This window comes from Phasianus colchicus, chromosome 28 (genome assembly GCF_987193195.1).
Source record: "Phasianus colchicus chromosome 28, bPhaCol1.hap1.1, whole genome shotgun sequence".
Lineage (NCBI taxonomy): Eukaryota > Metazoa > Chordata > Aves > Galliformes > Phasianidae > Phasianus > Phasianus colchicus.
In genome coordinates, this window is record NC_143463.1 from 5,361,817 (window position 1) to 5,387,409 (window position 25,593).

A 25,593-nucleotide genomic window follows, 5' to 3' on the forward strand; every position below is an offset into this window, starting at 1 on the left:
TAAGATGTCTCTAATTTATCCTTTCTCCTTCAACGTGTATACCCTAGTAACCGAATACAGTTCCATCAGTCACCTTATCCACTCTGAAATGCAGTTTGAATGCTTCAGAAAACTAATACAAACCTTCTAGCTTCAAAACCACCTCTCCACAAGATGTATGTATATTCAACATTCAAGAAAGACATTAGTGTGCCCTCAAAATGACGTGAATTATCAACAGGAATAAAACAATAACATGGAACAACGAAAGAGCACATTTTCAAAACAAGGACGTTTTCAGTTTGTTCAAAAGGAGAAGTTCTCCACCCAATCATTAGTTTATGAGCTTGTGGTTTTAAGTAACCCCTCAACCAAACAGATACCTACTTGAGTTGCCATTTTTCCGTAGTCAATCCAACGCAATGTGGCAAAGTTGGTTGACTCAGCACAGTTGAAGCCATGATTGAACCCAGCATGGTAACCATAAGGAAATGTAATCATAAACTCTCCAGCTTCCTGGGTGATCTGAAAAATAGAAATAGAAGGACAACCTACATCAGATGAGCAGAAACAACACTTTGAAGACAGAGTTATATCCTCCTTGTTAAATCTGTCTCAGCAAGGAGGCAGAAGAGTCACTGCCAGTTCTTGGCTATACCTATAGCAATTTCTTCTTAACTGTAGAAATACTGAAGTAGTTCTACTAGTGAAAACAGACAGTACAAAGGACAGAAGCTGCTATAAGATCTTAACTCTTGAGACAAAGGCCCCAGTTACTAAAAGAGTCCCAAGCTGCAGCATTCCAGAAGATCTACAAATCTTTTGCTTGCTGTCACTTCATCCCTTGTTAAGTTTGTACTTACACTCCCACACCATGCTAGTGGGGCCAAACAAACTGCATTTCCCACCTACACATGTGCTCTCTGCTGCAGTGTCCTAGTGAATTACATGATAACTTCTCCTGTAATTATTTCCCCACTTATATGGGTTTCACTCTCATTCTCATTTGTTCACTTGTAAGTCATACAACCTAAAAAATTTTAGCCTGCTATGTCTCCACCTGAGTAAAATTAAGATGAAAGTAAGTAAAAAGGATTGAAAACTGCAGATTACAGCTGTAATCAGAGGCTGAACAATTCCCAGTACTTCTAGAAAATCACCTTTTAAAAACCTACAAAGAGAAAATGTTGGGAAAGGAATGTACTTGTTAGGCTATGCAAGAACAACTGGTAGCAGCGTAACCAGCTCATCCTGCTAGCTTCCCAAAGCATAGGGTAGCATCCCCTACCTTCAACAGATCAGATATAAGGCAAAATTTGACCTTTCCCTGTCTTTCTAAACCAGAAGTGCTGACAAAGCTTTTGTAATACATCTGGGTTATTTCCCACTGACACTAAACCACAGCACAGCAGTCTGGAGCCTATAGAGCCTTCAAAGAACTTTCACATATAAACACAGAAATAGAACCAAACAGAAAATGTTATCAGAAATTAAACCACTAGCCCACTAGACTGAGCCCAAACTTGTTCACACTATGAACATCAGCAGAGACAAAAAGAAAAAATAAATGCAAGATCTGATAGCACAAAAGCTTCCACATGAGGGGTGCTGAAGCAAGGCCTGCAGCCGCACAGCGCATCCCCTCCCATCCCTCCATACATCACTGCACAGCAGTAGATTGCTAACTTCAGAAAACAGAAAGATTATGTTTCTGTCACAACATCTACATCCTGGTGTCTTCATTTCAAGCCCACAGCATATGTCCTCCATGTCACTGCTGTCAACATTATCCCTACAATAAATTAGAAAGCACTCGAGATGATGGATAGGCCATGCAGAAAAGTAATAACTATTGAAGAAAAGCCAGCACAAACTGCCACTCATGGAGAAAGGCCTAAATTTACTGACTTATGCAAGCTCTTGCAGAATAAATGGAGAAATCAATAGGAGATTATAGAAATACACATTTTTAATTATTAAAAAGCCCCAGTATTGATCTGCTTTTTTCTCTCAAGAAGTAAATACCATTATAGAGATTTATAAATGCGTGCTTATTCACTTCATTGAAATCTGCCAGAAATGTAGATGAAGGGATCCTATCTCTATTTCTACAGAAAAGTGGCACATGTTCCCTGTTCCTGAATAATAGCAATCCTCCATCAAAACCTACTATTTCAGGATAGGAATTATTCAGATATGGACTGTTCTGCCTAAAGAGATCTCCTCCTCCTCTTCACATTTAAAAACATCCTTCCAATGAGTGCCATAGAAAATAGAGAATATATAAATACACACAAAAAAAACAAATTTGTGCCCCACATTCTGTAAAACAAGATTAGGAATTATATTTCTTTAAGTGAGATGTTAACAACACCCCTTCTGTAAAAAAAAGAAGTTTGGTTTTGACAGCAATATTGTTTTGCATGAGGCATGCATTGAGGCATGCATTGGCCTCTATTTTTTGGGCAAAAAAAAACCAACAAAAAACACAGAAGCCAAACACATATAAAGGAAATAAACAAAAATCTATACACAAAATAAGTTTCTTATCAGTAAGGTAGCGCACATTTTAATACTCAGTATGAAGGAGGCACCAGAGATGAACCTACACAACACCTCCCCTCCCTGTGAATCGCAAGATTCACAGTGGGAAGCCTAGCTAACTGGGAAAAGACTTTTTACCAGGCAACAAATTAGAAATTCCTTCCATATCAAAGTACTTCATATCCCATGCCCATCACCAAACAGCTCAGTAAAGCTGACGTAGGACAAGCTCGATAGAAAAGCTTTCCTCTATTACAAACTCTTGCTCCTCCTGCTTGGCTGTTATCAGAAATTACTCGATATATATAATTACTAATCAGTGCCACTTTCCAGGTACATGGAAAAGTAAATATAAAGCATCACACCAGAGAAAAATATGCCCACCTACAGCATTCAAACACTTGAAGTCTCACACGAATTTCCTTCACGTTCTGGGCAGTGAAGAGGCAGAAATTAATTTCTATTTCTTATTCTTTTCCATTTCATAGGAGGATGGGATACCAACAAGGGGCTGCACAACAAACTTCACTACAATATCTAGTAGGCACCAACTCTGATTTTTTTATTATTATTTTCAGCATCTTTAGATAAGCAGTGATCTATATGTAAGCAAGCAGTGATCCCTTTGTAGGTTCTGCTCAGCCTCCTCTATCAAGTCCTTTCTCACAGGGGCATCCATGTATTACACTGAGATGCTACCCATATTCCAATCTACTCATCAACTGTCCTGAAATTTGTAAAGTTAAAATTCCTACCAAAAGCCCAAAAAAGATCAGATCCCAAAGTCAAATTATTTTCAACTATGTGTAGCAGATAACCATGTTTTCACATTTGGGCTTTAGGTTTAACAGATAGAATTACAAGAAAAAATGGTTTGTTGATCCCTAAGAACAATTTATTTTAATATCGCCTATTGTGCAAACTAGGCGAAATGTAGACACTGATATTGAACCATAAGCACCACACATGGCTTTCTGCAAGTCTCTGATGCACAGTGAGCTCATCTTACAAACCAGACAATCACACTTCAAATTTCATTCATCACAGCCTTCCACTAGGAAAAATGAAACAGTCTCTGGAGCAGTAAATTGAATGAATTCATAGTTTTTATGCTATAAAAGAGTGCAGAACTTATACTTCCATCTCAAAGAATCACTAGGACCATCAAATAGGTGCTATACTTTATCACCGGTGGACTAAGCAAAACCATGCTTAAGAGTTCTTACTTAGAAAGAAGGAAAAAAAAAAAAAAAAAGGCCACAATATCTTGAGCTGATGATTCCAGAGAAGTGAGGAAGGATGAAATCAGTTTTAATCGAGTACTCTTTGACACTTCCATTGGAGTTAGAGCTGCAGTGCCTCCAAATCAATTCCCTTTTCTGCACCCTGACAGTACCATGCCAACAAACACTGTCCTTAACCATTCCAGCAAGACAAGTGCTTTGTATGCTGGCAACATACAGAAGCAGTAACCGCTTGATTGAATCTGCACAAAATCCATGCTTGACTGAGGAGATTTACTTCTTGCCCAAAGCCTTTGAGGATAAGCACATTAAAATGATCATACCAAATAAACATGGCCCCTCATTTCAAATAAAAGGACTTAAGAAACAGGCAGATCCTTACTGGCTCTGTGTAGATAGAATGCTTTCACAACCTGCATGTGTAACTCCAGTTTTTGGTTTACAAGAAATCCAGAAAAAAACACTTAAGAATGTGTTGAAGAGCTACCTGAGAGTTATGCTGCCTATTGACAAGCCATAGGACATGCATCAAACTGCTCCTGACCAGCTGCAGAGAACTGCTGCCTTAGAAGAGGGGTGTCATAGTTCGTGCATCACAGCAACTTGTCAGCTTCCTCAAAGCCTCTTTCGTACATACCCGGTCAAAAGGAATGCCGTACTTCTTCAAGATTGAGGGTGAAATGAGGGTCATCTTGTGACGGAGGAAAGCATCACATCCCTGAGAGCTTCCAGGAAAAAATCCTGTGGAGACATTACAAAGAAGACTATCACTTCAGGAATATTATATCAAGTCATTATTTAATCAGCGACAAGGTGACAAAATGAAAACCTGCCTAAATATTTTACGTAGATCAAAGCAATAGGCATACTGCTAAAGATGTCAGTAATTAGCACATGCCTCATTGTTTCAAATGCCACATAAATTTTGTGAAAAAGACTTGAATGTTGAGGCACATAAGTGTTAATTCCATTCATAATGAGAGTCAGCAACTAATCTTACATATCTGAGCAAACGCAACTTGGCCAAAATCTCAGTAAATCCCTAGCAAATTAAGAAACTGAACCTGGCTGTCTCCAGTTTTGGCTAAAGTCTAAACAAACCTTTTTCTTAATACAGACAAAGAAAAATTGACAAGCATGCACCATCTACTCCATACTGAGATGTCCTTTTTATACCTTCTCTGATGGGCAGCTATATTATTCCTGGGAAAGTAACACAACTGTTATCATACGATTCCAGAACGATCTGCCCTACATACCAGCCTAAAGAAAAGAAAGAAATAAGCATGCAGATGTTAATATTGAGTCAAAAAGAAAGAAACAAAACAAAACATAACCACTACAGTGAAGTGGAAGGGACACTCATTCATTGGCCACAGAGGTCAGAGGCAGAGACACTGTGATTTAATTCAGCATCTCAGCAGTACAAAGTGCAAGTTTGACTATAGCTACAAGATTCGCACTGAGTCAAAACAACCACAAATAATTAAAAATATTAACATTGGGGTAAAACTAAACCTTGATGTCAACACTTTCTTCCCAAAAGCATCAGCTAGACTGTAAGAACACAGTGTTCATGACCATGTGTTCCACTCCAAGCAGGTGATTCAATTAGCAAATGGTGTTTATGGGATTAAGAACCAATGTCATTTAGAGAAGGAAAGAAAATTTAAAAAGCAAGCAAGCTCAGGATACAAAACTAATCGATGGGACATAATGGAAGGGGTTTCAGAAAGTGAAAAGAATTGCCAGATTCCAGGTTTTCCTATATTTTTGCATTAAAAGCATTTACATTAAAGTGATGACTGTCTGCTGCCTAGTTTGTCGTCCTTCTCTGCAGTTCCTTTTTTTAATGCGCTATTTTGTGTGGCTCTCATTAAAGCTACTAATAAATAAGCACATTTTAAGTGATTAGCACCAATAACATGGCAACACATTAACATTCTCTCCATGGACTCCACAACTCTCTCAGCAAGCCCATTTACAGCTCAGCTATTCATTTTCCATATTAATTGCATGCTCATCTTTCCAGAGAGAACATCTTCATAGTATAGTCTGCTGATGCATAGGATGGGGAGGATGCCCAAGCAGTAACGCTGCTTCATCATAGTTTTTAGACATTATTCATCCCAACTTCCCAAAGGTACTAAGCAAAATAAAACAAGCAGCTCAAAATAAAGATGAGATCAAGGATAACGTGTCTGGTTTACACATTGTCAACCACTGCTGTGCTTCAAAATTTTATTCTTTTTTCTACAAGTATGAAACAGTCACCAGAACATCAGACTGTCAGCAAGAAATGCCAACACTATGAAAACCTACTTCTCTATTATTACTCCTTTGCATCAGAATACAGCCTTCCAGATCTCCCTGCCTCTCATACCACAGCACTGCTTTTGTTGCATTAACTTCCACAACAGATTTAAATCATTAAGAGTACACCTCAGTGAGGATGGAATATGTAGATTTTGACTTAATCATCCTGAAACACTGTCTTTTTTTTTTTTGGCTGGGCAGTGCTTAGAACATTTGCAAATATACAAAAACAGCAACAAAGCACAAATAAAACATCAACATACAAAGACATATATTTCTACAGTCAGTCATCTTTCCTGAAGCTGCCACCATTACCAATTGGAAACCAGAAGCAAAGACAGAATGCTGATGTCCATGCTAGCTGCTTGCAGGATGACCCTGGCAGGTACTTAGGCAAGAGCTGCACACATGGCTTCGGGCAGCTGAGCCTGGCACTTGTAAGGTCAAAAATTACAGCAGCCCAAGCTAGCCCTACTCTTTGAATTGGACTTTATTGTGCTGAAATGATGACGGAGGATGACACTGGAATGGAATGCCACCAACAACACTGTATGTCATCATAGAGGGAGGCAAGAACTCCACTAGCTGTTCTCCATTAGTGCTGTTGTTGAATTTGCTTAAATAAGATTTGAAGTAATCAATAATTAACATTTATACAAGAAGAAATAATGATTTTTAGCACACCTCTTCCCAGCAGTGTGGGTATGGGATGGGATCATCACCAATACTTCACAGACTGCACACCACAAAACTGGAGCACAGAGCTCTCACCACACTGCCACAAACCTCCTACAGTGATGCATGATGAACTCTATTTCCCACGTATGGTCTCAATGCTTTGAAAATCAAGCTTTTTTCACCAGTATTGGTTAGTGCCATGGTGTGTCAGAAGACAGATTTTGAGAAAACAGCTGCACTATGAAGAATTGTGCACAGCACTTCTGACATGACAAGGTTTCTGACTCTGAGGTTATTATACCAATGTAGGTTCATCAAGCAGCTCTTTCAAGAGTAAATTACAGCAGTCAGTTCAAAATCAATTCTTTATAAATCTAAAAATTCTTTACAAATCCATTTTAAAATTAAGAGTTGGACTCTCTTCTGGAATGCTTTGGTTTTCACTAAGTACATACCCATGTATTTATCCAAACAACATTAACATAGGAAGAAGACAAGCTTACCTTTCGCCAAGCGTTCCAATCTCTTGCCATGTTCTGGAGGTATGGCATACCTAGGACAAAGTTAACAGAAAAGAATAATCACATCCCAATGTAAAAGCAGAGAAAAAAACTAAAAACAATGGTAGTAATAACTTTTAGCACAGCACTCTTACAATAATGTCTCCAAATGTAAGCAAAAATTTAGAAGTCTGGAAGGCATCAGTAACACGTCGGTACAAAAGGAGGAGGAAAGTCAGTATCTCAGAAAAGCCCTTAAACGTGTTAGACAATGCATGAGGCTTTCCTGCCACTTTTTAAAAAACACCACCTCAAGCTTCATAAGGTGTAAGGAGAGCAGAGGTGACAAACTGACAGCACAACAGAAATCAGTCAGCATAGGGAACAGCAGAGTTGTTTTCTGCAGGAAGGATTCATGCAAAAGAAACTCACAAGGCTGTGCTAAAGACAAAGACAAGAAATTTCAGATGGGCTGAAAAGGTGTGAAGGAGGATCTGTGTGCACTAACATCTACAGGGAGTGAGAATAAGCATTTTTTCAAAGACAAGTATGCAAATCTTTTTTGGTTTTCTTCAAAAAGTTTTCATAACAGCCAAAGCAGCTGATCCTTGTATTGGCAGGACTGTGTTGATAGATTTGAAACAAACAGAATTAAACTGTTAGGTAATTTTCTAGAAGAGCTGAATGGAAGAAGTGGGGTCTTCAAAGGAATAACACATAAAAGAATGCAGGGAACTGTTTCTACATTTTTTTAAAGACAGTTCTCTGTGATCAGGAGTAAAAAGTGCACAGAAGAATGTTACTGAGAAGAGGTTCCTTTGTTTGTTTTGTGCTGGTGCAAAGTACTGAATATAATTCTGGAAAAACAATCAACTGCCTAAAGTCACACAATACTAATTGAGATATTCTCCTGTGATCTCTCCCCCAGATGATCTTAGCTACGTTACACCTTTGAAGTTACATTGCCTTCACAGAAGGAAAAAAATCAAGTGTTTAAGATTTTACACTTCACTCTGGTCAAGATGTGACTGAACACCACAATATACCCAGACATCTTTAAACAGATGGCACAAATAATAATGCCAATAGAATTTTTAAAATTGTTGTTTACATACTGCATGAAATTAAATGTGGCTGTGATACCTTTTTTCATAACAAGAGAGAGTTTTGAAAAAGATATATTTATTACCAGCTATAACTTTTGTACAATGTGAATAATAAAAAAACAAGTTACTTTGTTATCTTCAATAAAATTGTCAAAACTGTCATATCTCATTACAACAAGTTGAAAATGGGACATAGTAAGCAGGTAACTGCATGATCTCAACAACATGTGAAGAGTATTGTTGTTCTTCTGATAGGATCTCTGAAAAAACAATGAGTTTAGAGGACTTTCTGCCAGTCTTCTCATTCAGATTCTCAATTTTCAAGTCAAAAGTTTATCTACAATGTAAGAAAAAACAGATAGAAGTCATATCCCAAATTGTTTTTTCACATTACCAAAATTTACCTTATCTGATCCTTGCAGGTTAGAAAGGATAACAATGGAAAGAAATCCTACATAGGATGCCATAAGATTTAGACATTAAGCCGATTTAAACTGATGGCTTAAAAAAAATCTAAGGGAAAATACTATGTAGTACCTAATCTTATAAAATAATAAATACAACAACAGGCTCCCAGCATACTCTGACCAAAGTCTGACAGTGCCTTAAATTGTATAATTATCAAACAATTCAATTTCATTTGTCTGGGACAAAGCTAGGAGCTTTCATTTTACAAAGACAATTTATCACTTACATAAACGTGATAAAACTAATCCTGATCCAAAGCTCCTTTGTGGGATTAATGTCCCTTAAAACAGGGAAATGAGACATTCCAGTCCTTGTGGGAAAAACGCTGAAGGATTGGGAAAGAACTAATTTATGGCTACAAGGCTGCTGATGATTAATGTAATATCCCCAGTCTACAATGCAACCTTCACTTAATTAGTGTCTGTAATTGGGAGTTGTAAAGATAAGATTAATTGAATCTTGAGGATGTTAAAAGTCTAATATATTGGAACATGGTTACTGTGTTATCTGCAACTGCAGACTGCAAAAAGCCAAGCTGAGCTTTGGAGAATAGTCCATGGAGAGTCAGAGAAAAAGGACTTGCTTAGATAGGAACCAGTGAGAGAGGAGGAATTTCCAGCTTTTAAAAATGGAGTATATGTAATAATCAGAATAATAAGCAGATCAGAATACTCTACCACAGAACAGCCTCTTGGGAATAGCTGACTCTACATTTATAAATTAACTTTTTTTTGTTTGGACCAAGTCTTTTAGGAAGCAGACTCTATACTTTCTTGTAAATTTATCCTCAGGAATTCACAAAGTTAACTGCAGAAGTGAATTAGGAGTAAGTAAAATTCTATTTTAAGTTACATTCACAGATCCGACTGATTTACATAAAGATAAGCAATAAAGAGAGAATTCAGGCTGCTATTTAAAACCAGGAATAGAAACAGAAGTCTTCTGCAAGCTCTGCACAGATCAAGCAAGCGAGCTTCATGCGATCAAGAAATAAAGTGATTGATTACAAGGTAGAATAACAGTGGAGGTCACATGGAAAGATCAGAAATTGCTGCAATCAAAGGAGCACTGCAATTGGGCATGCAAGCACCCATGAAGGGGTGGCTCTTGTGTATGATCTCATGGCAGCATCCTGTGCTCTCACTACAAAATGTGGCCAGACATTTATTAGGGACAAAGTCCTCCACAGAAGAAACTGATGAAGCAATGACATTCAATACCTTTTGTTACTGACCCTCCTGCACCCAACAGGCTGGGGCTTAGATCAATAAAGCATTTTAATTCCAGAGAGAGCTGGGAAGACTATGCTTCATTATATCCAATGACTTCCTTTTCTATAGGCGTAATTCAGGAAACTTCAAGATTTCTTCAGCAAATAGGAGTGTTCTTTTTCCTTCAGTACCCCAGACCCATACTAAGAGAAGTTTCCTCTGGATAAACACCAAAACCAAAAGCCATCCCACAAAAAACTTGAAGGAAAAAGAAAAATCACATGTAAAACTGCTTTCCTTCTCTGTCCCATTAAGGCTGTAGCATAAAAGCACTCCAAAGTCATGGAAAGAGTAGGAAAAGTACATAAATACAAAAAAACCCGCCACTTAGACTTCTGCATCAGTTGGCCAAAAATGGAGTGTAATATCCTGTAAAAATCTCAACTTGAGAATATCAGACTGACAACTATCCGATGCTTCATCACAGTTGACAGAAGCAGTTTTCTGACATCCATCTGCCCAGGTGGAACTGAACGAAAAATACTGCAGACCTACCTTTTCTTCAGCCTACAGTAGACACAGCAAAGATGAAGCAAGAATGTTCTGTCATCCCAAACAGTCATAAAATTAAAGGGAATTGATAGTGGCAGCATAAATATTTAAACAGCTTTTATTAATAACTTTCTTTTTGTAGACTACTTCTGCTTCAGAGAAAATATCTGCAACTGTCAACAAAACATACAACTGTGCCAAAAATGCTGACCTTGAGCCAATGCTTCAAATGTAGTATCTGCCCCTTCTGGTTCAGCAAGGTCCCCCAGTAAAGCTATGTCTATGTAAGCAGTGCTAAAGCAGCCATTGTTTTAAGGGATATCAAACTGGCAAGAAACTGAGCTTCCTAACAGACCAAGAAAGGCCAAATCACCTGAAAACTGCCATGATGCAGTCTGTGGGATTACAACATGAATAACATCTTGCTGCTTTGCCACAGAACACAAGATTTACAGAACAGGAAAAAGTCTCAAGATAAAAAATTGTTATAGCTGTATGACTCAAATATCATCTTCCCTGAAGTCAACAATCTGAAAGTAATATACTGATTCTTCTAAATTACCTTTTCCGACACTTTCTACTAAAACAAGAGCAGGTCCCTGAAATAGATTAAATATAACTTCTACAAAAATGGAACTTTGCTGCTCTACGTGAAAAATTCTCAGCTTCCAAACTTGTTTCACAAAACTTAAATTCTAGCACAACTGACCTCTACTTCCACATAATATTCTGAGTTCTTGAGGATCCCTCAAACCTCATTCTGCTTGTAGTTACCACACATTGAGATCACAGGTCTAGAAGGTGCATGCCCCAAAGTACAAATGTGTAAGATAATGACAGATAACCTTAAAGGTTCCTTCCAACCTAAACCGTTCTGTGTTTCTATGATTTACAAACAGCGGTAGTTTGCTCTTGTTAACAAGTAGCAAGTTTAACTGGGCAGTCCCCTTTTCACCCCTAATGCAAAGGATCTTTCCTATTTGCCATAAAGGATGTCATTAATAGTGTAATTTTCTTGGTGTTTTGTTTATTCCCCTGGAATGGTTTGATGGATGTCGATAATTATCAGACTATAAAAGCCAGCAAATGTGCTATTTTCTATTGCTCTAAATCATCAAACAAATAAAGTGTGAAACAGCATTTCTGAATACAATTTTCCCCTCTAATGGCTTAGAATTATTATCAGGAACAATGAAAAAAAATAAGCAAATGTCTTGCGAGTTAAGAATTAAATGAATGTGTCAGTAAATAAAGAGAGTACACTGACCATCCCAGGATGCAAGGATGCAAGTTTAGAAGCCATTAAAAGATGACACAGTGAGGAATTTACTATTGCAATGACACCATTTACAGCATCAGATCTTCTTCACGGACCTTCCAGACTAGCTCAGATTCTGACCTCGAGGCTGCTCCATCAAAGCAGTAGGGTACGTTCAGTTTTGTCTTCAAAGCTATTAAAAATTTCATCTATAACAAAGCACTCCTGCCTCAGCAACCCTCGACCCACTCACACCCTTTCCACCATTTCCACCCCTCCCCCCCAGGTTTAGGAGGCATTGTTCTCACCTGGAGCTGTCTAGCTTTGGCAGAGCATCAGAGCATCCCATCCCTTAGATCAAGAGTTTCTCAAAGTTTCCGAGACCTTTACCCACTACAGCTGTGACACGCACATGGATTTTGTTAGTTACAATGCCTTGCTTCCCACCTTGCACGCCATACCCAGCATCTCCTCCACCAAAACAGAACAATTAAGCAACTACTAGATTACTAAGCCTCATGCATCTAATTTCTAGTAGAACGTGGGCACCATGGACAGGAGACTCAGCTGCAAGGCTTCAAAAATGTCATTTCACTCTGATTCACATTAGAAGGTATGAAAGTTAATTTCACAGTGTTTGCACAAGGTCTGGCCAAACAGGGCCCACACAGTTTAACATGCTATAATTACTGAAATAAGGAAAAGAAAGAAAAACTGAGCAGGACGTTTAAAATATCTAAGAACAAGTGTCACACAGGGGGGTTAGTTATCTGTCTTCAAAGCAGATTTAGTTGTGCCAAAAACATTGACCTTTGAAGATACAAATACCTATCTACTCCCAGTGCGGATGAGCAGAAAGAGCTATTATTCCAATCTCTGTAAGACAAAGTTGTCTATAAATGCATAATCTGAGCTCTAGTCCTCAAAATCTTTAACTCTCATGACTGCAACAGTGCTATCAAAGTCAATGAATAAATTAAAAATCCCTTAGTCTGTCAAGTACGCTTATCGCCCAATAGAAGCCATTAAGAACCACTACTACACGCTGGGGAGCCCCCCATCTGCAGTCCACATCCTGGTTCTAAGACCTAACATTTCAACAATTACAATGTGACATCTCCTAGTAGTGTTAAACTAAACTTCTATAAATTGTTCTGCCCTATTCTTTAAGTTGGTTTTGAAATCTGTCTGAAAAATAAGGCTTTTAACACCAAGAATGGATCATTTGCACCCTCAGAAAGTTTGCAGATGACACCAAGTTGGCTGGAAGCATGGATCTGCCTGGGGGTAGAGAGGCCCTACAGAGGGATCTGGACAGGCTGGATTGCTGGGCTGAAGCCAATGGGATGAGTTTCAACAAGGCCAAATGCCGGGTCCTGCGCTTTGGCGACAACAACCCCAGGCAGTGCTACAGCCTTGGGGCCTGTGATTCTGTTTTTTGGAGGACAGCACTGTCAGCTCCCTACCCTCTGCGGTCATCCCTTTTTCTCCCTCTGTTTGTTAAAAGACAGCAATCAATTCCCTTTCTTCTTCTCATCAGTATGTGAGGTTATCCAGCAGTGAATTTGCTTTAAGCGGGCATTTTCACTTCTTGCAGTCGCCATTCAGAAAGAAAAAAAAATCTCTGGCCTCCCTCATCCATCCCCTTCTCTTGTGGTTCCTTCGCATCAAGAATGTAAACATGTGCTGTAGAGATAAGATCTCGTACCGATCAGAGAGCTTCTTGTTCCTAGGAAAAAACCTTTATTGAGTGTCTGCAGTTTTATCTTTAATGGATCATCTTACAGGAGAATAGATGCTAGAATTCAGCATCTTTAACCAGCAGTGTCAATGATTCCAAACAATGACATTTTTATTGAAATACACATAGAAAGAAAGATAAACACAGAGGCTTCTGAGTATCTGCTCAAAAAACCATAATAAGGAGTAAACAGCTAATGACAGAACAAGATTACAAGCACACCAAATCAGCCCATCTTCTAAAGCTCAGAGAGAAATGAGCTCTGCAGACAGCTGCTCAAATGCAATGCTTTGGGAGCCAACACAGGAAGAAAATCAGGACAAAACCTGCTCAGAAAGGGTCTGTCTAGCATATTTCCCATGATATGATCCCTTCTCCTTCAGCATTGCTGTCTAATTATCAACTCTGCTGTCAACCACAATACAGAAAAATGACAAGGAGGTTTGCTCCTAACAGAACAGTACACAAGATGGGAAACCTCCTCCTTCCCTTAAGAAATTGAAATTCATGTAATTACACTCAAATTTATGGTCCAATAGCATTTGGCAGAATATTTCTAGTCATTCTGGGCTTCAGACTGAACCCTTGTGGATCAACTGTTGGAACAGTCAAAGCTAAATTGTGTCAATTATATAGGCTACCATGAGCTAGAGACAGATTTTCAAGAAACACACACTGGGCAGTAAATTTTTAAAATTCTGATTTTAAAGCAGCACAAATTTTTAGGAGCGGCACTTGAGCTACAAAGTTTTTTTCCATTAGGCAATTAACTAATATCACTTTTCTCACTTAGATTTCAATAAATGTAAGAGTTTTTTTCCACAACTAAAATGCAATTCTTAAATACTACCTTAAAAGAGGAGTTTACATATGAACAACCATCTGGTCTTGGAAAGACTACCAATATAACAGGCCAGTGAGTCTTGCAGCAACAAATGCAGGCACAGAGCACACATTTATAAATCACAATGGAGTGACACACATACAAAATAAACCCATAGTTTACTACTATACGCAGCAAATGGGTAGGGAATCAGGTGTTTTACTAAGAAAAAGTGTTTAGGAAAAAACATGATAAAATCTTTTATTTATATTGCTTTGGGCTAAGATAATTAGTATACAACTCAATGGTAACGAATGACTGTAATATGCATCCTTTTGCCATTCTTTGTTCTTTGTTTTGAAAAACCTGTTCATATCAGATTTCTTTCCCAAAACTGGTAATCACGTTATTAATTACTGGTTTTTTATATTGCTACATATCCATTACTAAAGGAAAAGCAAAAAATGCTCTTCAAAGTCTTTTTATAATGTGAAGTCATCAACACAATTCAAGGAACAAGGAAGAAAAAAAAAAAGGTAACCAGAGACATCACAGATGTTCTCATGCTGCACCAAGCAGCCTGTGCAAGCTGCCTCCTCCTTCCTGAGCACTGCCTGCTGCTGTTCACTGCTTTTGGAAAAGGATATGGGGAGCTTCCCACAGCAGCCCAAACAGAATCTGCTCTTTAGAAACAGGTATCTTTGGATGGGGAAACCCCTTGTTCCAGAGATGCAATTCCTCTATACACACTTTCCTTTCTGAGGGAAAAAATGTTCCAAAGATAAAATGATCCTCATTCATCAAACTACACTGTCACAGGCTCCAGCAACATCCACGTTGAAGCAAGTGCCTTTGCACTAGCCAGCATCAAAATGGAAGTGCTCTAGTTAAGGTCTGATAAAAATCAGTGACTCTTCATAAAGTTTCCTTTATTTCTTCTCCCAGATCCCCCATGCTACATTGACTGTCCTCTTTGAAAAGAAGTGTCCAGAACTCTAGCACAGATTACTCAGAATATTAACTAGTTACCAGCCACACAGAACCTCAAAAGTGCAGAGTACTATTTAAGTGCTGTCATTGCTATAGGCTTCTGTTCTTTTGAACTATACCTGTTCTGTATGTGGCATCACCCATCATCAGTTTTCTCTGCTGTGCAAAGGAAAAAAAAAATCCCTGGTGATGTCTGCCAATGTGTTAACAAAACGTGAATAAAGACAAAGCTCTGCAGCATCACGGTTGGTTCCGCCTCACCCAACCAACCCATTTTCAGGGCCATGCCAAGCCAGAATTTGCAAGCTCAGTCTCCTACAGGGCTCAAGTCAGATCAGGCTGAAAGAGTTACATGAAGCATGGAAGCGCATCTCCCTCCCATCTAGTCTCAGCAGCAGAGTGCACTGTTCAAACAGCTCAGTTATTAAAACCAATCTGTGATCCTGTCAGACTTCCACTGATCTTCATTTCAAATCAGGCCTGAGCTTTGAGCAGACTCTTTCAAAACACAAGAATGACTTTCAGTGAAAGCCTTCTTGGATCAAAGGCATGTTTCTCTCAATCCAGACTGGGTCTACTGAGCTGCGATGAATTATTAGTGCTGGCGAAACCAGCCACACACATTGAACACTGCATCAGAGGAGCAGGAGCCCACTTGAAGACACTGCTGCAAAGACAGGAATGAGATCACAGATCTGCATTGTCACCTTTCAAGATCATTACGGAAGGGTATAAAGACGAACCACAGATCAGAAGGATTTCCACTTTGCTACGTTCACTTCAACCACTGGCAGATGGGCTGCCCCAGTCTCTAGGAGCTTAATTTCAAGAAACAAATTGAACACGCACAATGGAAATAGATACAAAATGCACAGATTGAAAAATAAAATGGCACTGTACATACTAACATGTGTCTTCTGCAGTAGATTTAGGCAGGGATAAGGATGACAAATGGAAAGAGCAAAGGACTTCAGTTGGAGGGGGAAGGAAAAAAAAAAAAGTACAAACATAGCAGAGCTGAGTGAAAGGAGGAGTACCAGATGCATACAAACAGCCCAAGGCTGAGGTCAGTGCACTCATTCTTACAGGGCAACAGTCCCTCTTCAGACAATTTCCACAGCTGATCCCATTGATTCAATAGTCTGGCCTGACCTTCATGGCATTTTTTCTTAAAGTTAAATAACAGTGGGTGAAGACAGGCAACATGCAAGTCCAACCTCCCCAGAATAGTGTGCCTCCTTTGCATCAGGAAAAATTACCTTTTAATAATCTACAACACAACAAAAATCCAAGTCTATTAAAAAGAAAAATTTCCACTACTCCAACTGCAAGCATCTGATTCGGAGGATAATCCCCTTACAAGCCAGAGCTCATGATTCTTCATATAGTTTGGTTTGATGACTTAACTACATTAAAACCAATCCAATCCCTACAATACACCAATCTCCTGGAATTTTATAGCAGATTATCAACGTGCACCACTCCTTTAATGAGAGTTGCATCATCCTTCAGCCACAGCACCACCTGCAGGACAAATACTACTCTCAGGCCTAGAGGAAGCCTTGTTCAAGAATCACTAGCAGAGTGTGGCTTGTATTGATTAACTAATGACTGCGGTATATGAAGCTTGAAAGGCCGTATTAATAACTTGCCACGGCATTGCTCTCATTTATCAGTGAATCACAGGGGGATGTAACTCTGCATCTCAATATATCACTCCTTTCACAAATCTCAGAGCAAATCAACATGCACACAGATTCTCATTCTAGAAATCCAGTTCCAAAGCAGCTTCCACCTCATGATTGTAGAACAGATAGCAAAGTGAAAAGCTGCTCTGCCTGGTCATACTTTATCTCACTTTCATTTTATTTCTTTTAACGAATATCACTGTTCTTTCCTCTATCCCTTTTTTTCAGTAGAAAAGGGTCTCACATTGCCAAATCTGCCTGAGAGTAAATGGTGTTGTTGTTAATCTATAAATCAACCATCACCATAAATTCTACTCTTTTTCACTCCAAAACTGCAAAGCTGTAAAACAGATTACATGGGATAGCAGAGGCTGGAAGGAAATTTGTGAGCTGCAAGGAACCCATCACTGCCAAATGGCCTTCCCCTGCCTTTCCTTTCTCCTCTACTCCACCCCAACAAGCCCATTAATCTCTACAGTCAAGAGTGGAACACACAAACAGGAAATGTGCGCGCGCGCGCTTCAGAAGAAGGCAGCCTCATACACTTCCCATGGAAAGCCGATGCAGAATTTGGAGATCAAGGGGATGGGGGAGAAGGCTGAAAAAATAGGGTACGTAAAATTTGAAAAAATAAAAATCAGATATCTATATATAGAGAGAGAAATAGATAGATCTATCCTCTGCATGGAGCAAAATGTAAAGTCATAGCATAACAAATTCAGAGTCCTGAGTTCCCTCAAGGGCAAAGTCCCTATGTGATTCCAGCTAATCAACCTTTAAGAAACTCAAGGATCTCCAGGGTGCAAGGGTTACTGAGATCCTAATAATCAAGACTTCTAATCACATCTTATCAATTCAGTGATTCAGCTGCCTTGTGCAATGGCTCCCTGAGGGAATGTAATAGTGAGAAGGCAATAAATGATGCAAGGGACAAATGCCCTTCCCCCCTGGTGCTATACAACTCAGTATCAATCCAGCTGCTCTAAATGAGATTACATCAAGTTCACAACAAACTGCAACATACGTGAGAGTCTGTTAAAGCAGAGAGATGGTACAGAATACCACACAGGGAAAATGGGGACAAGGACCCAGTGTCCTGCACTGAAAATGAGGAATGATAAAACCTGAAGAGTTAAGCTCTGTGACTGTACTGGGTCATTTTATTTCCTCAAGACAGTTTTCCAGGGATCAACATTTTTTTTTATCCTGGGGGGGAATATAGGACAAGATTTCTGACTAAGACAGCTGCAGCGCTTCCTAAGACAATAATGAAAAATAAAATCAGCAGTAAGATCTTCAGCATTTGCGTATTTGCAGCTGCTTTAGGATATGCTGTTAGCCAAGAAAAAACAAGGTTCTTCTCCTATCCACTCTCAGGGGAACAAACATGTTTTGCTTTAAATCTCCCCATTATATCACTCTCAGAAAATGTGATGTTTCCCTACTGACAGTGGCATCAGTAACATAATCCAAATTTACTAAAGCGTAGATGTTACAAGCAAGTCCTCCCATGAACTTGTTTTCCTCAGCTCATACAGAAGACCTACCCAGCACAGGCAGCCCTCCAGAAAACCAGAGGAAAGAAAGTACCAATTAATTCATCAATAAAGTTTTTAGGTAATTCTACAGATCCTCAAGCAAACGATGTTGATACTTCTACAAGACAGAACTCTTAAAGTGGTCCTTAAAATGTAATTGTACATGACCACTGCTTTTATCTTGTCATTGTTTTAAAATTCCTTTGGTAATTTGTCCTTAATTCTTCATGAACTGTTGATCCAGCAAAAGTCTGATATCTGATAACAAACAGATTAGGCATGACCTGTTTTCAATACAGAAGTGTTTGGAGAGAAGACCATACAACTTCAAAGCTGAGCTCAGCTCCCTCTTTCAAGGAGAATTAACCAGCCATCACAATCAGGAAAGAGAGACATTTTATAAAGATCAGTTACCATCCTCAGTGTCACTGATTTAACATCTGCAGTTTCTAAGAAATAATACAGAGTAACATTCCATTAATACTCACAAAAATATATTAAACGTTGCTGCTATATGGCAAAATTAGTCACAAAGTATTTGAGCAATGGAACTTGCACTGTTTACCACCCTGTAAAGTTAGCAGTGACTCTGCTGGTTTGGCAGCTACAGCAATTCAGGAGTGTAAAACAATAACCCGTATATAACACAGGAAGAGAACCCACATAAATGATATGCAAGACCATAATTTATACCAGGAGAGCACGTACGTGTACTCACTATTTAACTGAAATGAAATGATGGCAGAGTACTTCAGTGTTTAAAAATATGCTTTTGAAATTCCAAGGGCTGAGATGCATACATTCCTCAGTAAAATGCTGTAATAAACTTGAAGTATTAAGACTTGGCATTCAATGTTGTTGCTTCTGTCACTATACAAATCAGTCTTCTGTTAGCATCTCTTGACAATATGCTCAATTTTAGATCTCAGCATATGAATGTATAACGTAATTATATATGATATGTATAATTGATACAGTAAAAACTCCTACCACAAGAGGTTTAATATAGGGCTGCAAAATGAGATACATTCAAACTTTTTGGGGAAAAAAAAAACCAACAGAAGAAAACAGACCACAAAAATGTTGTAATTGAGCTACTAATGCAAGAGGAACATTTCTTTATAATTTGAGGAAAAAGCAAACAGACTCAGTCTGGCAGCTCCCTGCCTGAGAAGCTTAAAATGAAGTTACACAACAAATTTGCGGTACATTTGATGGACAGTGCTCACAACTTCCAGATTACCTCTTTAATCTAATCTGATTTATTTTCTAGTTAAATCAACAGCAGTGTGACTACACTGTAGATCAGATGTGTATCCCCTCGAAGAAGTGCAACAAAAAAGAGGATCAACTTCAAAAAGAGGCAGGATAGGTAACTTTGCAGCAGCAGTTACACTGGTTAATGACAACAGTGCTTGTTCCCCTTGTTAGGGGACAAAATTTAAGAAATAAATAAAATGCAATCTACAAACATAGAATCATTTCATGAGACTGGAAGAAGGAAAAAAGCTTTCTTCCATTACCCCCTCAGCTTTCCCCCATCACCAGATGACCCCTCATTACTCAAGCACTTCACTTAGCAGTGAACAGTATTTTAACCTGCATCCCTAGTGACACAACACTGAGAGCTCATTTTGCTACTGTCTGTTCCACTCAGTTTATGGCAAAGGAATAGTGCGAATAGTGCAAGAAAGTGCTGGCAGCAGGATTTCTCTGCAGTGAAAGAAACATATTAATCAAGGAATTGTATGGCCATGCAGCTGCTTCTTGGTTTGTACAAAGAAGCCATCTTCAGTTGCTGAAACACAAACATTTATCTTAATTCTGATTCCAGTCCCAAAAGCTCCTGTTTTGCAAGAGGTATAATCTAGAATTCAAAAGACAGAAATAAAAGATCCATGCAAAATAACACTTCAATACCTATCTTCTCAGATCTACAAACAGAGCGATTCCTCTTTCAGATTATCTTTATCCACTGGGGTGGCTTCTCATGATCTGACCATATCCAGACCTCTCTGAAAAGTCACTTCATCTCTTCCATAGAAAATAAACATGATCATTTCTTGCCAAACTCACTTGAATGAGGTCTGGGAAGCACCTTCAAATGGTCCAAATCCTTTCTCATCTTATATTTATAACAAAATAGCACTGGTGGCCTCTCACCATTACTACTCACTATTCAAGCAAAGTAGGGTTTCGTTACGCAGCTCGAATTAAAATAGCCTAAGATAATTTATGAGAGACATGAAGAAAGAGTTATGCTTTTAACAGACAATTTGGGGGTAAAATACTACCAATATGCAAAAATCTTTGACAGCCAAACAATAACTCTGTCTCTTATTACAGAGCTCAACCCCAAAAGGGTAGACTCCATAACTCTCCACACTTCTGCTATACCCTGAGGTGTTTCTAAGATGATCACTGTCAGAATCAAAGAGTCTATAAAACGGATGAAGGAAGCTGGGAAGATTTCTACTGAGGTAGTGCCAGGAAAAAAAAAAATACAACGAATATTTCAACCATCCTTGAGATAAGCCAGGCTGCACCACATGCATTTAGTCACTGAAGTCCAAGAGCTCCCCCACCTGACCTTTGGGATCACTGCAATCATATCCAGAAAATAAGCATTTGTTTTCATGGATGCAAAGTTAAAAGTCTGCTCAAAGAGGTATTCAGATTTACCCCTCAGAAACCAACACTTCTTCACAGAAGAGCTTAAGGACTTATTAACAGAAGTACTCAGGGTGAAGAAGAAAGAAATGACTTGGGCAAGTGGCATACTCTTGCCGCACGCTTAAGGGAGCAAGATAAAGGCCTTTCAAACCAGCAATGGCATCCTGCCATCCATACATCTATTTTTGCATTACGTATTTATGTACATAAAGAAGTTCACTTCAACAGGAAACACGGTCAAACCTCATTTCTTCCCTACTGCATAAGGTTTACACTGCTAGTTACCAGAAAAAGACCTATACAACTACAGAACAGCTGCATAGGTCCCCTTCATTCCCTTTTAAGCATGGTAAAAATACCTTTTTCTTTTTTATTCTCCTAAACCAGATCCAGAGCATATACTTGCTTTGACTTCTAAGCAGAAAGACCTGAGCTCCTTTCAAGTAGGCTGTATGATCCGTCTTCTCCATTTGTAAGTATTAGCAGCTGAATTCTTCAACAGCTGAAACTCTTCTTAGGGGAACAGTCAGGTGTTCCCCTAGCATGTCCCCAAATTCCTTAACAGGATTAGACAGAAATAAAAGCTACTGAGAACTTCTAAGATCTGGTATTTGTCAGACACAATTTTCCATCTACAGTTCTTAGTTCTTTCTTATTCTTACCCTCTGCATATACACCATGCTACACGCAGGTGTTTGGGGATTTCCTTTTTGAAGGGTATCTTTGTTTTTCTATCATGCAATCTGTATTTTCCACAAGAAAGAAAATAAACATATATAAGAACATAAGGAAAAGCCACTGTTTAGAACAACTTCATGCAATAAGTTTATCATCCTTATGATAGACACAATATGTTGGCACCCAAATGTTATTCACATTACTCAAAACAAACAACACCAACAATAATGACATAGAACACAGAAAGGGTTGTTAAGCACTGGAACAGGGAGGTGGTTGAGTCACCATCCCTGAATTTGGATGTGGTGCTCAGGGACATGATTTAGCAGTGGGTTGTTAGAGTTAAGGTAGTGTGGTTAGGTTGTGGTTGGACTTGATGATCTTTAAGATCTTTCCCAACCTGAGGAATTCAATTCTATGACATCAAGTTCCTAAGTGTTATACAGTTTTAGTTCAGGCCACAAATACTCAGTGTACATTTCATTTAGCATCTGTTCTCTAAATTTTGCTCACAGTGTGAGAGTTTATTTGTTACCAAGCTGTAAAGGCACTAGTTCCATGTTGCAGTGAGCTTTTCTTTTCAAAGTAACCTGTTCTTATTTCTGCTTCTTGAAAGAAAGAACCTTCTATTGCAGGATCAGAACAAAAAGCGAGCAGAAGACAGGCCAGGCAAATCTCATAACACACAGGCATGGAAGGAGTGGCTAGAGGCAGATATGACCACACAATACTCATGCAAACCTCAGGCCAGCTGCCTGTACAACTCTCAGAGCAGTTAACTCTTGCATGCTGAAACAGACACTCCAAAGTGGTGCACCTTGCTGATGGTCACTGCACTGCCGGGGCAAAGAAAAGTGGTTTTTGTGTGCTCATGGCACCACCTACTGGAGATGAGTATCAAATTTTGATCTAACTGCTTTTGAAGATGTACTAAAAAATTGAAAATCTAAGATGAAAGCATGCTCCATTTCATTCAAAATCCAAGTTTCTTGACATCCAACTTGCTTAACAGAGGTAGCATAAGTGATTCTGCAAAATCCTTGTACATCTAACTGCCTGAACAAAGGAGACTAAGAATCACAAATGCTGGCAAAACAAGTTTTCTGGAACGTTGGAAAAGGTTTTTAAAGGGCACATTTATAGCTGAATGCTTCAAGTCCAGCCCCTTTTTCCACCCTTTTTCAAGACTGTAGAAGAACGTTATATCCATTTATCACAGGATCTTCATTGTTGGTAGCTTTTATATGCCTGCAGGCACTAACAGCCTGGAGATACACGGTGACACTGGGGACTCATATTACAGAGAGCTGGGAGGATCTTGTCTGCCGGTGCCAGGGCATTATGGCAGCAGTTTCACGCTGACATTTGTGTGCAAATTAGAGCTTAAATGTCAATATTTATTAGTCACATCAAGATCTTCATCAAAGCTCTTCTGGGTTAACTAAGTCTCTCTGGTTATACTTTTAAATAAGAAGCTTTAGAAAAAAAAAAAAATACTGGTTCTTGCTAACTTACTCCAGATCTGCTAGCTTCTTAATTTCATCCTTATCTATTAATTACTTTTGTGGAAAATTATTTCCAACCAGTTTATGCATCAGCAGTGTTGAAAAATGCTTATCATCGTTCTAAGAATTGACCACAAAATACTTCAACCTACCTTGTCCCTGGAGTTGAAAGTATATTTATAAACTTAAAAAACGCAACTTTTAAAGTAACTGAAATCCCTTACCAACAAAACAATGTAAGAACAACACTATACTTCAAAAGCACCCACACATTCCTATCATCATTTGGTCTCCTGTGCATTAGCTTCCAAAAATGTGTCAGATGTTAAAATCTGTTTTTAATCAGAATGTCAAAAAGCCTTCCTAATTCTGCTGCTAGGTCACCAAGCCAAGTCAGCCAGAAAGAAAAAACTGTTTTCAAATGTAGAGAAGGAGGAAAAAAAAAAAAAGTGGGAAGTGAGAGATTAGGTAGGCCTGATGAAATTAGGTGCGAGAAAAAGGACTTCACATGGTCTCCAAGTACAACAAGGCAATGGTATGTAGCTACTACCTGTCAAGATATCGCTTACCAGGATTTTGGCTCCCCAAAATGCAAGTAGTTGATACTGTAGAGATCCATGTCTTCTGTATGCCAAGCAAACGTTGTCTTCCACATCCCAAAGTAGAGGTAGGGAGTGTTTACACCTTCTATAATAATACCACACTCATGTTCCACCATGTCTAACAGGGTGTTCAGATTGCCAATATTCCATTCTTCCACATCCTATAATTCAAAGTAAATGTTTTGTACTAGAGCACATCAGGACTTGGTACAGCACAGCAACAGCCTACAGCTTCCTTTAGGTGCCTTAACATGTGGATATCCTAGTGTTATTCTGAAGATCCATTTATTTGCATTAATTCAATTCTACCTTTTTCCAGAAGGTTTACTATTAACTTTCATCAATAATCACGAAAAGGATCCATTACCATTACTTTTGGTAAAGGGATCGATCACTAGCTTCTCACTGTGTTCTCTGAAGAGGCACTTCCATTCTGTGGTACTCTACCATTCATTAACTGATCTACTAATAAATGCAAGATAAACTAAGGGTAAAATATGCTTCTCTCAGTAACATTTTATCCCGATGTTCTTCACCTGATGAGTATGTATAAGCAGATCAGAATCACTAGACTGAAATGTGGCCTGTGGGGCAGAGACCTCTACATGAGCTCAGTGCTTCAGATAAAGAACAGGGAAGATGGTTTAGTAATTATCAGTATTTAAACAGAAAGAAAAAAAAAAAGCAATAATAGGAATTGTTCTAAAACTGCCTATTGGTTTTCTCTACTTCAATAAAGAATAGAAAAAAACTTATAAAAATCTTTAACCTTGCAGTTGTCTACAGAGCATTACTATCTCCAAAAGCAAACTATCTCCTTTCATATCCCTTCTCTGGTGTGTTTAACATGCCGGTAAGTAGCTGATATGTATGCAAGCAATCCCAGCTCCATGCTGCTTCCTGGAGTAACTGCTAGAAAATGAAACAAACTGCTCAATCTTTAAACTTTCTATATCAAACTAAAAACAAAAACAAAAAAACAAATGAAAAAAACCAGGCAGGAGAGAAAGAATTGAAGAAAGGAAGCAGCTGTAAATGGAGATGAAAAGAAGCGCAGAGAAACTTTTATCATTCCAACAATTTAATGCTTGCAGTGGTATCGGTAATTGGGCAACAGGAAATGTTCTTTAGACGCCATTGGTAGTCCAATTACTTAATTTCTGTTTAGAGGAACTTGAAGTTAACTGAAGGAAACAATATGCATTCTGTACATGAAGAAACTGCTTCTCCAAAAACTTGTACATGATACTCGTATCACAGCACCAAATACTGGGCAACTCTGAAGTCTATGGCTGTGATGACTTCAGAATCCAAGTTCCTTCCAATTAAACCCATACTAAACCATAATGATAACAGAAAGACACTTATATACCAAGAGAGTTTATACTGTGGGCAGTCAGACAATACTCCAGACAATAGGCCACATTCTACTCAAAAGATAACTACAGAAGAGAGGCGCAGCTTTAAGTTAGTTGTCTTCGAAGCAAATTCTAAATCAC

At 38.7% G+C, this 25,593-nt stretch overlaps 1 protein-coding gene across 3 annotated transcripts in view; it reads right to left on the bottom strand.

Annotated features, from left to right (window-relative positions):
- The window catches only part of KDM4B (lysine demethylase 4B), a 79,830-nt gene that overhangs the window by 42,979 nt on the left and 11,258 nt on the right, over nucleotides 1-25,593 (bottom strand). For all 3 annotated transcript variants that reach the window (XM_090126188.1, XM_090126189.1, XM_090126187.1), the window contains exons 5-8: nucleotides 24,062-24,255; nucleotides 7,265-7,314; nucleotides 4,405-4,508; nucleotides 367-504 (exon numbers count right to left, since the gene is read on the bottom strand). In XM_090126188.1, coding sequence (XP_089982314.1) covers nucleotides 367-504; nucleotides 4,405-4,508; nucleotides 7,265-7,314; nucleotides 24,062-24,255 — 486 coding nt within the window. The remainder of the gene's footprint in view (nucleotides 1-366; nucleotides 505-4,404; nucleotides 4,509-7,264; nucleotides 7,315-24,061; nucleotides 24,256-25,593) is intronic.